This window comes from Sphaeramia orbicularis, chromosome 4, assembly GCF_902148855.1.
Source record: "Sphaeramia orbicularis chromosome 4, fSphaOr1.1, whole genome shotgun sequence".
NCBI classification, from domain to species: domain Eukaryota; kingdom Metazoa; phylum Chordata; class Actinopteri; order Kurtiformes; family Apogonidae; genus Sphaeramia; species Sphaeramia orbicularis.
In genome coordinates this window covers 33,234,143-33,250,987 of record NC_043960.1, presented here as the reverse complement: position 1 = coordinate 33,250,987, position 16,845 = coordinate 33,234,143, and the positions used below count along the sequence as shown (strand labels likewise).

Below are 16,845 nucleotides of genomic sequence, written 5' to 3'. Positions count from 1 at the left end.
GTTTTATTGTGTATGTGGGCATTTAGTTTTTATAGGCATTCAATTAAGTGCGGTCTGGATTGAATGTGCAAAACATAAAGAACAATGAAAATACTTTGCTTTCAACAATAGTCCATGGTTGATATCCAGCAAAACTGGACACCAGATAATTGGCTTTCAGTGAACGTACAGGCTTTAAACTACAGACCCCACCCATTTTAGATGAATCAGACTATTTTTCCAGGATTTATTTACTGGATTTTAGTTAAGGCGCTTTATTTATTGGATTTTACGGATTGATTTTTATTTTTATTACCAAATGTCTCTTAATGTTTCATTTACAGATCATTGGTTCATTCATGTGTGAAATCTGCAAATGAACTGCCCATTTGGGATAAATAAAGTTGTATGAAATAATAATAACATGCTTTTCCTTTTCAACTAAATGCAGAAATAGCATGGCAGCGTCAAACGGCACAGGGATGATTCAGCACAGCAAACTTAGAGATTATAAAGAACGATAAATACAGATTCTGAGTGAAGGATATAAATAATGTCATCTGGTAGACGGTAATATGACACCATGATGTGCTTCATTTAATCTAATGGTAGTGTCACATTAAAATGCACTATTTCTTATTTAATGTGTTCTAGGGAGTTGGCTGTCTTTCTTTCAGGGTTCCTACAAGTTAAATTTAAGACTTTTTAAGACTACTGAGAACAGAATTTAATGCCCATTTCACAGCCTCTTTCATGGCCATACTGGCAAAAAATTTGTGACTCATAGAATTTAGGAAAATGTATTTATTTACTCCAATACTGCGAGTCATTTCTCACCGGGGGCTGCAAAGTTAGTGATAATTGATTCCTAATTTCAATATAAATTGTTGGGTTGGAACGGGTGGAACTAAGTAGACGAACACTACCTTCTTTACAGCTTTCCCAGACACACAATACAGCCAACAAGTTTATGGCAACGCAAATTAAGACCTACCGTATCCTCCTGAGTAAGTAAACATTTTCGCCATTTTACGTTAAATAATTGTCTTAATTGGAAACAACTTGATGCAACAGTTTTTTCAGATACATTTTTTAAATTGTTATATAATGTCCTTTTCAGTGGAGTTTTTTTTTTTTTTTATAAGTAAAGCTGTGAAACTTTTGTCTACTACATAGGACAAAAATGCATTGCTGGGTCTCAGGAGGCTATCAAATTTAATACCTTTTAAAGACTTTTTTTTTTAAGGCATTAAGTGCAGATTAGTAAATTCAAGACTTTTAAGACCCTGCTGGAACCCTGTTCTTTTGGATGTTTTTTGGGCAGTCTTCTTTTGGTGTTAAGTATAAGAAAATGACTCAACTGGCATTACTAAAGTGGATTTAGTCAGAGGTTTGAGTTGATATAATATTACTTCAGACAGCTTCTGCTTCCTCAAAACTATTTATCAGTCATACTATACATGACATTTAATATTGGTGCTCTCATCTATTAACATACCAGAGTCTTTACTGTAATGAAGTGTTATTGTGGACATACTTGGCTGTGTTATCAGGGTGAATATGCAGTAGGTATGAAGTGAGGGTTAACTGTACTTTGGTTTCCATTTTTGCAGACATGAGCACACATGCTCTCAAACCTCAAAAACACAAGACCCCTTGGCATTTACGAGGCACAGAGAGTCAATGAAAGGATGTCATGATGGGAAATGTGCAACACATTTTAGTATCCCTTCAAAGACATGAAGAATGAGCCAGATTTACCAACAGTACCGTTCAAAGTCCCACAGTGATAAGAAATGCAAGGTATTAATGTGTTATCACGGCTGCACAACGCAACACAAACATACACGCACGAGAATAAACAGTCGAGACACTTGCAGTTGCATATTTATGTTTAGGTTGTTAATGTGATAGGTGTTCGACTGTTAGAAGAACAGAATCAGAAGTTGCGGTTCAAAAATACACACACGTAATCAAAGAAAAGTGGGATCACTGGAAACCAAAATCCATTTATAAGAAAGGCACTATCAGCTCCATCTGTCATCTTTTTCTCTCTGCTGGAAATGACCCTGTGTCGACCCTGTACTCAAACATTCAATTCATTTTTCATTAATACCTTTATCCTGCTCCAGCTGTGGTCCTTTCACGAGCTAAAAACAGTCGCTATCAGTTAGATCAAAGAGGCACAGTGCTACCTCTGTGATGAACACTGATACTACGTGTAAAACATGTCTAAAAATTGAGAACATCTCAGTGGGATTAAAAAATTACTAGTCACGCACCAAAAGGATGCAATGGTCCAACTTTCTTTTTGCTACCGTTTGGTCCGAAAACACGTTGACTGCATGTTAATACAGTATGTACAAATGCAGCTTCGTAACAGTTAGATCTGCTAGAATTTGTAAACAAGTAAGGATGATGATAATACAACACGGGGGCATGTTTTTCCTCTTCAAATCTGTCCGTAAATGGAAAAACACATTTACATATGGAGTGAAACTTGTCCAACTAGCTCAAGTTCGCTGCTTTAATGAGGCAGATCCACTCTGTAAGCCAAAACATGTGACTTGTACAGAATGAAACACATTTTGCTTGTGTTCTGGTTCTGAGTCGTACTGCGTTCAGTGACTATTGCAGGAATTCTCTCCGTTGCAGTTCAGACTGACAGTTTGTCCATGTTAAGTTTTCTCAACAGCTGCACCAGCAATAAAAAAAACTGTAGAAATTCCACTGTACAGTTTGAGACGGCTCAACACAGATGGAAATAGTGGATCCCAAAAAGGGGAGAATACAGATGAAATAAATCCAGCATTCATTAGTTAACGTCACTAGTGTTTGTCGTTTGCCCAGTGTATAAGACTTCTCATTGAGTCCATGCGTCGCACTACTCTGGTGTTATTTTTAGTTCACTTTGGGGTAAATCTTTTCATAGAAGAAGCTCTGGGCGAGGATATAAAGCTCTCCGTCCTTTTCCCTGACAGCGTGGGCGCGCACAAACTGAAACTGTTCAAGTGCAAACTCATAAAACTCGTTTTCGATTTTCCAGATGTTGGACTGCTGCAGCTTGGCTATTGTCTCTTTAGTGGGCGGCTTCTTTTCAGTGGTCTTTCGCAGATGGGACTTTTTACCTGGAGAAACACAAGACGGGTTTACAGAGTCTGTGAGTCAGCAAAGATTTAAAATTGATTAGTGGGGGAAAGGAAATTCCCCAATTAACTCTACAATGAGCCTGGAAAGAAGACAAAACACATTTCTGTCAAAGGGCTGTATGGGACTTTATGGAGGTGGGACAGTAGGAAGTCAGTGTATTAACTGCAGTAGATGTAGAAAGCAAAACATGTACTTTTGTGACCCAAAAAAGGACACTCTGTAGACAAAAGAAAGGAAAGACGGAACAAAATCAATACCCTATATTTAGAATATTTTCACCACTTTATGTTGCCACCACACGGCACTTTCCAACAGAGAACCGAAGCCATTATCACTCTCTTCAAAACCAGCAGATGATGGGAGTTTGCTGCTCGATCAGTTATTTTCTTTGTATTGTTGTATGTTTTATCTATAAGTGATTTAAACTGACATGTTGTAACACAGACAACCAATGAACTGAGGCAGTAACAGACCAGAAACTCCTGTGCTTTATGATTTGTACATTTAAAATGATTTTTAGAGCAGTTAACCCTTCCAGACCCTCCATACTTCTACTGATCTAAAGTGTTTAATAATTTTTGAACCGGTAATCCGATCAATTTATTTCAATAAATCAGGTAAAATGGAGATTCTCAGTTTTTCATCAGCATCAGATGTGACCCATTTGGATGTTCACTAAGAAACATTCAGTTCCCTAGTGAATGTGGAAACACCATTGTTTTCTGCAACATCGATTCATCAATAAAACCCATGTGTTTTGATGAATGGCAGTAGATGTAGACATTTATCTTTCTGCTCATTTAATGATATTTTTTGCTTAGACTTTTTCAGTTTTTTTTTCTTTTTTGACGTAATAATCTTTGAATTTACTCTGAGATTTGATGTTTTACCTACATAATCGGTAAGTAAAATATAAGAAAACACACATGTTCCCTAAATATATCATAATAAATGGTGATAAATCAATCAGGACAGGTTAAATGTGGAGTAAAATTCATTTGGAAGTCGCCACAAAAATAGTCTTTAGGAGTGAACTAACTCATAAAACTGTTTTAAATGATCCTGATTTTTTTGTCATTCCATTCTACACGTTGATCCTTTGACTATAATATCGCACTAATTGACACTGAGTGACTAAATGACTGACTGCAGGTAGAAAATAATTCATCTTAAGTGTTTGGAGCCACAGGGTGAAGGTGGTCATGTGATCCTCATACTCGTACCTGTCCTGTAGAGGTCCGTGGCCCCTTTGAAGAAGCGTGGAACTGCAGCCTCCAGGATCATGATGAAGTCCTCCAGCTCCTCGGTTACTCCGACCAACAGGTACTCATTGACCAGGTTGTACTTGGCCTGCTCCAGGGCCCAGCGGCTGCCAACGTTCCTTCACAATGACAAACGGGGAGCGTTCATTAAACCTGAGGTGGCTTCGTCAGTGAACGCGCACATACGGCTCTGTCTGGATGCACTCAATGTTCTGACTGACTCTGACCCAAAAGCCCCTCCTTAAATTAGTGATTACCCAGTCATACCCTGTACCCTAGAAACTGGAACCAGGCACAGCGGGATCACAGAGCTTTGAAGTTCTCCACAGGAGGAAGCCCAGAGCAAAAAACAGAAACTAACAGAGTAGAGAGTGTGGAGTCAGTCTGGTTCTGCCTCAGTGATTAAACATTAGTTATTCATTTTAAAACTGGTGAGGGTGAACACAGGGGGACAACAACCACAGTTTGATACTGACATCAAAGCGACAGTATCTTCAAATGTCACTGCGACATCTCTATAGAATTACTGTCAATACTTTGTTGTCGATAATTCATTCTTATCGTATTTGCTTAATTTGGACTCTGTTGTGAATTTACTTAATTTTTTTTTTTTTGGGGGGGAAATTACTGCTTTAGTAATAAGATTATTATGGCAAACAGAAGGTTGTGATGTCTGGTCTGTGAGTATCACATGATGGATGTTTTTCACAGTTTGTGTTTAGTGAATGAAGCCCTATTTGTACAGGACTAATATTACCAGTGAACACTGACAAACTTGTAAAATAATACATAAAGTAAAAGTTTGACTTACTCAAACTTTGTAATTTAGTAGGATGTGCATATTGTTTTGTTTCCTCCACACATTTATTTAACCTGTTTCTTGGATGAGGACAATGAATGCTGTTGTGAGTGTTTTAGGTGCAAATTCAAGAGGTTCATGTTAAACTATAGCTTGAATAGTCACAGAAACACTGAACTGAAATCCTTCAGAAGAATGGGATATTACCCTCTATGTATATTACACAGTTAACATGTGTAACATACAGAAAGGAACATTTCTCTGTCTTTTCAGTTATCTATAAGTGGTGAATCTGCCTTTAACATCAGAACCGGATAAAAATGTCAGTATATTTGAGCAAAAACCGACTCTTCTTATCGAATACAAATGCACAGCAAGAATCCCAGACATGGTTCATTTCCAGTTTTTTTTTTTTGCTGAAAGACAGTAAATTACTGCAACAAGCCTGTACATCATCTATATTTACTGTCTATCCAAATGTCTGTACACACAACACCTGTTACACTGTCTCTTCATCTCCACTGTGATTCATCCTGAGGTTTCTACCATTTCTTTTCTCCACATTTCCTCTAAGGACAGAGGGAGTTGTATGTTTAACAGATTGCAAAGCCTTTGAGGTAAACTGTAATATAATGGTATAGACAGGGGTGTGCAATATGGCGATATTAGATCATGAAGGATTAGAACTTATCGCTGATCCAACAAAGCAGAGAGATCGTGGAATCGTCTATAATATGATGTAGTCAAAGCCATAGAGTATTCAGCGGCTCTGGATGTAGTTATATACTGACGCACAGATGCATCACATTGGTTCACGTCCACGTCAAGTGGATTTCACATTGTGTAACGGGAGTCATGGCTGACAGCGACACAGACAAGTTGCTTCCTAAAAAGAACTCCACTTCCATCGTATGGAATTGGTTTGGATTTTCCCCAAATGACGAAGCACAAACAACAGTAATTTGCTAAATTTGCACAGACGCGGTTCGCATGTTGGATTGGCAACACTACGAATCTGTTCAATCACCTGACAACGAAACTGCTGGAAGACCAGCCACACCCCAGCCAGAGGCAAGACGTAGTGTTAAACAAAAGCAAACAACTTTAATGCAAGCATTTAGTAAAGGCACTCTTTCTGAGACGAGTAGCACACGGTGGAAAGAGGGAATAGAAGCAGTGACTTTTTACCTGGCAAAAGATGCTAATTAGTCTCAAAGATTAATGTAAAGAACTGATAAAATTGAGATTGTGATTTGATTTTTTAAAAATCGTGATATGATATTTTTGTCATATCATCCACCCCCTACGTATAGAAATAAAAATGAACTGAAACAGCAGTTTTTTTGCTTGTTCCCAAAGTTTAGCTTTACTTAATTTTGATACCAAGCCTGTCATTGAATTACAGCTACAGTGGCAATGTTGGCAGTAAGTCTGTATTAAATCATATTATCTGTCAGATGTTGGCTCATTAAAGTAGTTATACACAACATGAAGTTGACATCACTGTGTTTTAACAATTAGAAGTAGTTGAAATTATTTAGAGATTTAGATATTTCCTTTGCTGTGTTTTTCTTGCTATTTTGAGTTCACTCATACTGAGAATTATGGCAAAATGAAAGGCACAAGCAAGTGGATGAAGTAATGGTAACTACATCTACTCTCATTGCTTTGGCAAATTTATGATAACATCACACACAATTCTCAGTTTCTGTATTAAGATACAAACAGGAGACATAGGAAATATGTACAGCATCACACACAACGCTTACAAAAACAGCTTCTACAGACCAAAGTGTCAAATATTCAGTGTGACTTTCCTTTGCATTTAATAACATGGCTTTAACACTTTTGTTCTGACAATATGAGATGTAGTGCATTAATTTTGGTGAGTTTTGCTGCAGGTTTCATTCAATACACATTAAATTTTAGCTTACAGAAACCATTTATTTTAGAATTTTTTGTTTGTTTTTAATCCTTTGCACATATTTCCAGCATTTTCCTGTTGCATCTGAAGAAAGAGAATGAGAAACAAATATATATGTATGCACGCTAAACCCTGCAAAAACAACAAGCTAATGGTGGCCTCAGACTTTTGGTCTTTTGCTCCACATCCAAAAAACCCCCAAAAACAACAAACAAGAACTGTCTGAGGTGCAGCAGACTCACCAACACTCTGAATGATGTCCACAGAAGAATGGGATCTGCAGCCAGAGTTTCTCCGGTGCGCAGTCAGAGCCCCCCGATGACACACACTCATCGAAGGTCTGAAACACAAACACAATCACTATCACTGCATAGCATGAATTACAAACCCATAAAACAGGTTGGATCTGTAATCAGGTCCAGATGAGCTTCAAATCTAAACCTTTTTGTCTCCTTGTTTCCGCCGTCGAAGTCCAGGCCTGTAGTCGTCTCCGAACCTTAAGAAGTAGTAGTACGACACCAGGCGCTCTATAGGGTCCCGGACCACATTAATGTACAGCGGTTTTCCTTTCACCCCGAATCTAAAGAAAAAACAGACGCATTTTGGAAAAGGCTTCATATGCATGGAACATAAACTCAAATCTAAATGCTATGCAGCTACAGTACTTGTTTATAGCGGTAAAGACTGAGCTTTTCCATTAGCAAGAACAGTTAACAGGCCCTCTCCCACCAAAGAACACTTAGGATAATTACCTGTGATCACTGAAATGATACTGCCAGTGGAGATAAGCACAACAATGCTATTAATCAACACTGAAGCACACGTTCACAGTCAATACATGACCTCCCTTTTATCTGCTCTGCTAACTGTTTGTAACTAATCTGGATATTAATGCTATTACAGGAAATGAAGTGGCCTTACTTTGAGAAGTCCAGATAAGCTACATGGCCATGGTAGAAGCCGGGCTTCATCTCTCTCCAGGAGGTGACGTTTCTGACAAAACGCACCTGTAGACAAAGATAATGGAAACTAATTAGCAGAGAGACTCCAGTGAATGGTAAATAACAACAACAATAAAAACACAAAGACAGAACAGTAGAAATGGGTTGTTTGTCTGAAAAATACTTACAAAAAAAAAAAACAATTCACAAAGTGATTGTGTTGCTTTCTGTACTTCTGAAGGAGGCAAAAATTATTCTTGGACGTTTGGTGGACACCATCTAGTTATAGTGAGAATTCACTCAATAGAAAGTGTAGTTTTCAGGGTATTTTGCACACTTTATAAGAGACATGACAGATAACAAAAGTATAGAGATGGGGAACAGGTAGCCCCTCAGCTGCCCTGGTTGCAGTGTCTGTTTATGAGAATATTAACTACATTTTATTAAAATACAGATGTATGACTTTTTAATCAAAAGAGAAAACATGCAGAGGAGGAGAAAAGCTCCATTCAGCCTTCAGTAGTGCCTGTAGTCATCCTCTCAGGCTGTAACAACCTAAAGCAATATTGTAGTATAGATCATATTCAGCCTGAGAGTTAAAACCTGTGGCAAAAAAAAAAAAAAAAAAATCTACCAAGAACTTACTGTAACAAAATCTGCTCATAAAGCTTATTACTTAAGTGCACAATAATGATCGAAGGTGTCTCAAGTGGTCATATCCACAGTTTCTCTGGACTGCCTCCATTTACTACATGATATCTCTGACACACACTCTTTGTGGTTTGAAAGGATGAAAATACGACAAAGTCAAACACATTAACCAGCTCTGGCTGCTCTGGTTGCTTTTCCTGAGCGTTCGAGTTGTAAAATGAGATGGGCTGTGATGCGGAGGCAGGCTGATGCTTTCACCTCGGCTGTTTTATCGTCAGTCGAGGAAACAGTCTGTTTGGGAGATGGGGTGGGGAGGGTGGCAGCCTGTTGTGAGATGGCACACAGGATATTACCTTGGCACAAGCAGCCAAAAATAACAATAGAATAGCTTTGGGCCATTCACACTATGTGTCCTGAGCTGCACTGACAAGCAATATGAATACACCCAGTGAAACAGTGAAAGGGTAGTGTGAATGCCATGCACAGCCTGAGGATTTTAGAACCCGAGCAGGCTCTAGATTTGGACAGGAAGGCATGAACTAATATTCTACTGTGAGTATATAATCTTAGTTACCATATCTGTAGTACATCACTTCACTTTATGTCATGTTAATTGGATTTCTCTGGATTGGACTTAAAGTTTTGCAAGCATAACAGGTGAAATACATGCAAAAAAAAAAAAAAAAAAGAGCCTATAGCATATTGTATAAAGCCAACAAAAGTACTTCATACCACCTCTAAAAAGTCAACTAAAATGCACTAAAATGACAGGGAACCATCTATTTCATATTTGGCCTTGGATTTTGGGTTGAAAAGAGCTTTTATGATACTGACATTTTAGTTGCTACTTGTCATACAAATAAAACATTTGTCTTTTTCTGTTCATTTTATGCTGCTTGTTAGTTTCAGCAAAACAAAAAATGCACAGGGCTGATTTGATTCAACTTAAATATAATAAGCTTATTACTGAATAATACAATGAAATTACTGATAATAACAGGTACCAATAGATAAACAAATGGAGGCACCAAGTCTCCACATCATGTCACTAAAGGATCCCCAGTTACATTTCACCTCAGACAGTTTGATCCTGTTGTTCTTACGTGTGATACAAAATGACAAAATGTGATTGTGTAATAATTTAGACATTACACATCTGTGGTGCCAACCCGCCCACGTTTGGCGTCACGGGTCGGGGCATGAGTCATTATTTTGAACATGAATGTGTCTTAAATTAGAGCAAATGCCTTGTAGTCGCAGATGGTTAAAATATATGGAACATTTCTCAACTCAAGTCCACAAATCTAAAAGCCAATGTGAAAAGACACATGTAAAAAGGCTAACCTACTTCATATTGACAAGACAACACTGTATGACAAATGGCATAATACTCTCCTGCATTTATTACTTTTTCTGATCTTTTGAAATCTTTTCCAGAGCTGAGTACTGAACTTACACTTATGTCACTGAGTGAACTGTTTACAAATGGCCCAATATCAAAAATGTTTTCTGTTTTGTAAAATTTCTATGAGTGGAAAAAGGCCAAAGTATTCTTGTAGTTGAAACCAACAACTCCTGTTCAACCACACTTTGGTAAAGGTCTACATTTTTATGTTGTTTAACTGCTTTGAGAGTATAAAAATACAGATAAGCTAAAAAAACTAAAAAAACAAACAAACAAACAAACATTTGTACCATAATGTACTTTTGTTTTTGAGTTTGGGATTGAGATAGAAAATGGAAAACTTTTAAGGCATCAGTATCGTTACTAATATTGAATATTTTTTAACAGCATGCATAAAATCAACATTATGGAACTTAAAAATCAAACTTCAAGTAAATTCATAACAGATATTAGAACAAAATAAGTACAAAAAGTAATGAAAAATCAAAAACTATTATAATCTGGGTACAGTCAGATTTCTGTGGGACAAAAGGGGCCAGCATGTATCAGAACTACGTGCCGACCTCAACCTAAAGCCTGTATTCATTAGACAATTTCCACACTTTTCAACACACACCGTGCACCTCTCAGTAAGTGTTTGAGGTGGTGGAGGTTGCATTAACCCAGTGGTCATCTTTCAGCTCTGTCCTAGATGTGCTGGGTGACAGGGCCACAGTGTCATTCTCCAACTGTATTTTATACTGCATGTGCTATTATAAGCTACCATCCTCTTATCCTCAGTTGTCTGCAATATAAATTACTAATGTGCAGACACTGTTCAGAAGGTTACAGACATAGTGTTATATAATAGTGTGAAATGCTGCATTTCACAGATGTGAGGTAATTCAACTGACTAAAAGCCTCTACATTTTTTCCCAAATGCAAAAAGCTGGGGTGAATGTTTCATGTTACGAACAGGCGCAACTGAGGCCACAGAAAGGGCCTATTTAGAATTCCACATTGTTATTCGTGCTGATCAAAGTGACCACAAGCCTGTCACAGGCTCAGCGTCTGTTGTGCCTGCAAAACACACTGCTATCTTTACTTCTTTGTTGTTTTGGCTATTATTAGTTGTAGTGCAGAAAGAGTCTCTGAGGGCTGTGGACAAATTATTTTCTATTTAACAGCTTTAAATAACTGTTGTAGAGCAATCCTGTGATGCTGATGTTTGACACTGGGGCGAAGTCAAGGGAAGGTTAACATCTGGTCAAAAAAATGTAATTACAATAATCAACACCAAACTTATATTTTCAGGTAGGTAATTACTTATATTTTCAGGAAAATTTATTTAGAAATGAGAAAAAATTTGCGAAAAAAAATTTTGAGGAGTTTTATGAGTGTGAATGTTTGGAAAGAAACAAAGTTTTCTGGCACCATTCTGGGTTCATTTTACAAACTCTCATAAATAAACTACATTTATTCCAAATACATGATATTTGACTATTATATTATTTATGTCATATTCTGAACATACAGTGTTTAAAATTAATAAATGCATATATCTATGCAAAATACATTTGAATATAATGTTAATATTATTTGTATGTTGTAAATATTGTAAAAAAAAAAAAAAAGTATGATATTGATAATTGAAATAAAAATGTTAAATTTGATATTTACTTTTGTTGTCCATCCGTGATGCTGCCATTTGTCAAAACTATTGCTATTTAGGTATGATACAGTATTTTTTTTCCTCTAACCAATTATTAGGTTGCAAAATAGAAGGTTTAAAGTATAAACTAAACAAATTTTAGGATGAAAATGTCATAGGAACTACACGGATGAGAACTTTGTAATTCTTGCAAAAAGTAGACGTTAATTTTTTGCCCATTCGTGACGCAGTAGTTTTTGATATTTTTCATTTCAAAATATTTGAAACTAAATTTTGCCCTTGAGTATGTTCAAGATGGCATTTATACCTTTCCAATTATGTGTAATATTTGTCTTAAACTTGTCTGGTTCAAAAGTTATGAATCAAAAAGTAGTGGGCTGTCCATCCGTGACGCCTTTGACCTTGCACACTCACCTGGTCCTGTAAAGACATGACAGGGTTGTTCTTGGTCGTGTTGATGTGCAGGACATGGAAGCCATTCTTCGCGCACAAGTCGTAGGCAATGTTAGTGAAGGATGTGCTGGCTGTCTTGGGGACCCGGTTGTAGATAATTACCATGTCGTCTTTTTCTGAAAGTGGGGCTAATTCCCGGCCGACATCTTCATTGTGCCGCTGCTCCACTTGGGCAACTTCATGTCTGGCAATGGTGCGTTCTGAGGGCAGCAACAGAAAGAAAACAGAACATTTACAATACCATAATGAATTTCATTTCTCTATGTATGTGCAGAGGCAGACTGAAAACCATCCTATAGTTAGTGGATGTTTACTGATTTATTTTCTCCTGGAAGATAGTGGGAATGAGGCCGCCAACACAACAATGAAGACAAAAGAATTAACAGGTTGTTTTAAAATTAAGGCCGACAAAGCTTATTAGCATGTCTTAATTAAGGGAAACAACAGTCCTTCAAAATACAATAACACTGAAACAAGTAATTAAGCTTTTCATAATAATATTGACAGCAGGCATAATTAAAAGTGTTTCTCCCACTTCTTTTCTCTGCAATGTTAATTAAACCCAATTACAGGAATGGCCTTGTGTGTCTCTTAGAGTGACTGTGTGGTGCGCAGTGAAATGAGGGCATCCTGCTGCTCAGTCCTTCAGAGTCTGACACCATAAGGAGAAAAAAAAAACACTTATGTGAATGGATGTACTTACTCTTCTCTATCCTAAGATTATAAAAGAAGTGAAGTACAGCACAAGATGACAGCTTCCTTAACATGAGTTTGTAACTAAGCTAATGTTCAGAGTGTATACTAACAGCAGTGGTCCAAGTTAAAAGCACTACAGCACATATATGGAATAAAAGTTCTGTGCTCATCAGGGTGTCTATGCATCATACAGCACACTGGTATTTAACACTGATAACAAAAAAAAACAAAACAAAACATTCGATAGAGATGTATATGACTGCAGAATCTGCCTTTTAAACATGAGAAGCAAAATAAAGCAGCAAATAATAGATGATTCATAAATTGTAGAGCTGTACACCTAATTAAATCATCTCACTGTCAGTCTGTGCAATTATGTAATCGCATAAGGCTGCAAATTAATTTTTAAAAATGCGCATGGGTGAAAAGGAAAAGTCACTCTCCGTTTGTGTGCAATCTGCTTATCATCTACACCTATAATAAAGTAATCACTCTCTGTTTAGGTGATGTTGTGCCAGCAGTGTGTGGTCACATGACTACTGATGTATCAGATGGCAATGAGTAGCAAATGCTGAACTGGTGGAGAGAAAAACAAAAACACAAATAGGCTAGAGCTTGACTGTAATAATTAAAGAAATAAGACATGTTTGTCTAAACATGAGATAATTACAACCCCCACATTGTAAAAATCACAATATATCTGTTTCACTAAATCAAGAGATTTTGGTAATATGACAAACATGTGCTTCTCAAATGTGACCGTTTGACAGATTGTTTGAATTTGGTGAAAATATCTGTCTGAAGATGCCACTTGGGGCTGTAGGAAGCTACAAAGAGCTGTTTTTTAAATAGAGAAAACAATTTGCACAGAAGTGGATAATGAGAATAAGCATTAATTGCAGCAAAATGTATGAACTCCCACTTATAACCAGTTTTGTATAGTCACTAGTCATTTTGTTGAAGAACTGATAAATAAACTACTCATCAAAATAACCTGTAGATCAATGTAATCAAATACAGAATTAATTGTGACATGTTGCTCAACAACAGGTATGAATTTTTTTCTGATTAACTTATTATCGTTAAATACTGTCATGTACTTCTATGATATGCAAGAAACTCATAAGATATTATGGTGAAAGACATTGCACCTCAGATATTTTATATTGGTGCAAATGATGATATCACAGAGCACCACAAAGCTTCCTTTATGATGGGAAGTTTTTATTTTTACCTTTACCAAAAAATGTAAAATTTTTAGTCATTATACGATCTTCATCTAAGGGAAATATTTAATGCATTTCAATAATCTGTTTGAATATTTCAATAATAGTGTCTAGATCATGACACAGAGATTTTTAATCTCAAAGATACTTTCCTGGTTAAATAAAGGTTATAATGATATTTTGATTACTTTTGCCCACATACATACATCACAGAATGCCTATATTTGTTAGATTCAAAAATAATAATTGATTAATTTCAATGAATAACTACTAAGACAGGCTTAAATCTGCAACCATAGATAGATAGATACTTTATTAATCCCGAGGGAAATTAAAGTTATCTGTCATCATCCTTGCACTATTTACTGTGTAAAACATTTACAGTAATGTCTGTCTCAACATGGACTGCCTTTCTACGTGGCCAAATTTATTTGTTTTGTTTTTTTCATTTGTTTGGTTGTAGTCACAGAAAAAAAGAAAAGCATTGAGTTTGTGTAGAGGTGAAAACATTATACAGAACATCTTCAAACCCATTAAAAAGTTCGTATTTTCTGTAAGAATACTGCATTTCAAGTAAAACAACAAAACCAATGCCTCCTACATGACTGGAATATTATCTTAAGTCACCATACAGTGCTGTTTGACCATATTATGATCTACTACGCTAGTACAACTCTGTAAAAAGTTGGTCTCATTTGTTTTGGTTCTTACCGAGTTTAGCTCTTGATTCCTCCAGTTTCTGAATCTGGTTTTCAATGAAGAGCATCGCCACTCCAAATGCCATGACAGCCAAAAGCTGAAACTTAGGCGCCATCATAATCCTTAAAAGCCCCATCAAACAGCCACAGAAATCAAGTCCTCTTCTACAGGGTATCCCCGCAAAGGAGTCTAACAGCTGTTAGCTTATGCTAGCGAGGATATTATCTAAAAAGCCCAATATATTATAATTTACTGTCAAATTAATTCACAATAAAGTTAGCCGTTTAATGCCATTAGACTGCTAACCAGGGCTCATTTAATGTCGGTGAAACAAACTAACAAACATAACCCAGCTAGCTTCTTTGCTAAATAACATAATTAAGACAGATAGTGGTCATGCTAGCGTCATCTTTAAAAATAAAGCTGCTGTTCGCAGGGCTTTTTAACTCGGTCTTGCTGTCTTTAAACCCCGCTGGCTGCATGCAGGGTCTAGGAATGTCCATTAATGTACACGCACGACTTGGAACAGGAGGAAGAGAAACGGTGAGAGAAACTCCAAACTCCAGAGTTGGAGCTGCTGTGTGGACTGTAGCTTGTTGCAGCTTTTGTAGCATCACAGCAGCTTAGCCTGTGGCTGCGGCTCATCGTCTTCTTCTTTTGCCATAAATGATAAAATAAATACAATCTGTCTCCCCCTACCGGACCGGAGGATGAGCACCATTCTACAGATGACGTCAAGAGCCTGTTTCTTGTATCCTTTCCAGAAATACACCCATATACTTTCAGTTTTAATCTTTTAATTTCCCTGATCTATCACCTGCTCAGAGTCTGTTCAGGCTCAGTTTCTGCTGTGTTTCATTCATCTTATCTCCTATCTTCATCAGCATTAAGGCTATTAAAATGCAGAACATATGCTGTCTTCCAGTGCACTCTTTCATTTTAAATATGTGAGTTGAAGTACGGCCACATTTTAAATAAATGTACCAGTCTATGAGGTCAACAACTGGAGGTCAGCAGGAATGAATTAAAGCAAGATATGGATGCATTTCTGTCTAATGTTAGGGTGTTTTTGTTTATTTGTTTGTTTTTTAATCGGACTGGGCTTTAAAGGGAACAAGAGGAGTTTTGGTTTGAAAATCCACAGATAAGTGTTTCCCTAAAAAGTATGAGGAGGGAAGTGAGTTGAAATACCAAACTATATTAATCTGGAAATTAGGGATGTGTCAAGTTCCCCTCCTGATGTTTGTGAATCCTGTTCACTTCTGCTGTTCACACATGAATAAAAACAAGTGCTCTTTACTGTTTCATCCACATAATCTATTATTTTCAATTTAATGTTCAGCCTTTTTAGGAGACAGACGTTTGGTAAATGCACAATAAATATTTTGTGCTATTATCTTGAAAATTTTATTGGTAAATGTTTCAGAATCCCTCAGTTAGTCATCTGCAGGGTCTTAATGAAAACATATCGCATGCATCCATACAGGGCAAAAAGGTAAACAGTTTCATGTTAAAGTGACATAATCTGTGTTTTTCAGTTTCTGTATGTCATCTCAGTCCTTCACTGTTATCATTATCACTATTCTTTTTAAAATATCAGTGGAATGGAATATGCAACAATAAAGATTGTAAAGGAAAGAAAGTGGCCCAATCATTATATTGATTATTTATACATACATGGATACATACAACACACACACACACACACACACACACTCACACACACACACACACACACACACACACATATATATATATATATATATATATATATATATATATATATATATATATATATATATATATATATATATATATATATATATATATATATATATATATATATATATATATATATATGTACAGGGTGTCCCATAAGTCTCAATACATAGGAAAAATAAATGTTTCTTGACATAAACCATTTTTATTTATATAATATGCTCTATATGACTGCCATTTTGTCGGGAACACATTTCAATGTGTGTCCTCCACTGCTGAAGAACTATAAA

The 16,845-nt window shown here is 36.6% G+C and overlaps 1 protein-coding gene across 1 annotated transcript; it reads right to left on the bottom strand.

Moving 5' to 3' along the window:
• Positions 1–1,853: 1,853 nt before the first annotated feature.
• hs2st1b (heparan sulfate 2-O-sulfotransferase 1b) lies at positions 1,854–15,480 on the bottom strand. The gene is made up of 7 exons (XM_030132595.1): positions 14,849–15,480; positions 12,177–12,415; positions 8,036–8,121; positions 7,556–7,694; positions 7,357–7,454; positions 4,353–4,510; positions 1,854–3,107 (listed from the first exon to the last, which is right to left on the bottom strand). Exons 1-7 carry the CDS (start codon positions 14,970–14,972, stop codon positions 2,881–2,883), a joined length of 1,071 nt encoding a protein of 356 aa, XP_029988455.1. The 5' UTR covers positions 14,973–15,480; the 3' UTR covers positions 1,854–2,880.
• Between the last annotated feature and the right edge of the window lie 1,365 nt (positions 15,481–16,845).

Bases quoted from the DNA above. Each gene is read 5' to 3' on its own strand.
- hs2st1b (XM_030132595.1), bottom strand. From the start codon at position 14,972: ATGGGGCTTTTAAGGATTATGATGGCGCCTAAGTTTCAGCTTTTGGCT. The intron at 7,695-8,035 runs GTAAGGCCACTT...TTTTTTCTTTAG, and splicing joins GCTTATCTGGACTTCTCAAA to ATTCGGGGTGAAAGGAAAAC. The intron at 7,455-7,555 runs GTTTAGATTTGA...TTTGTGTTTCAG, and splicing joins GGAAACAAGGAGACAAAAAG to ACCTTCGATGAGTGTGTGTC.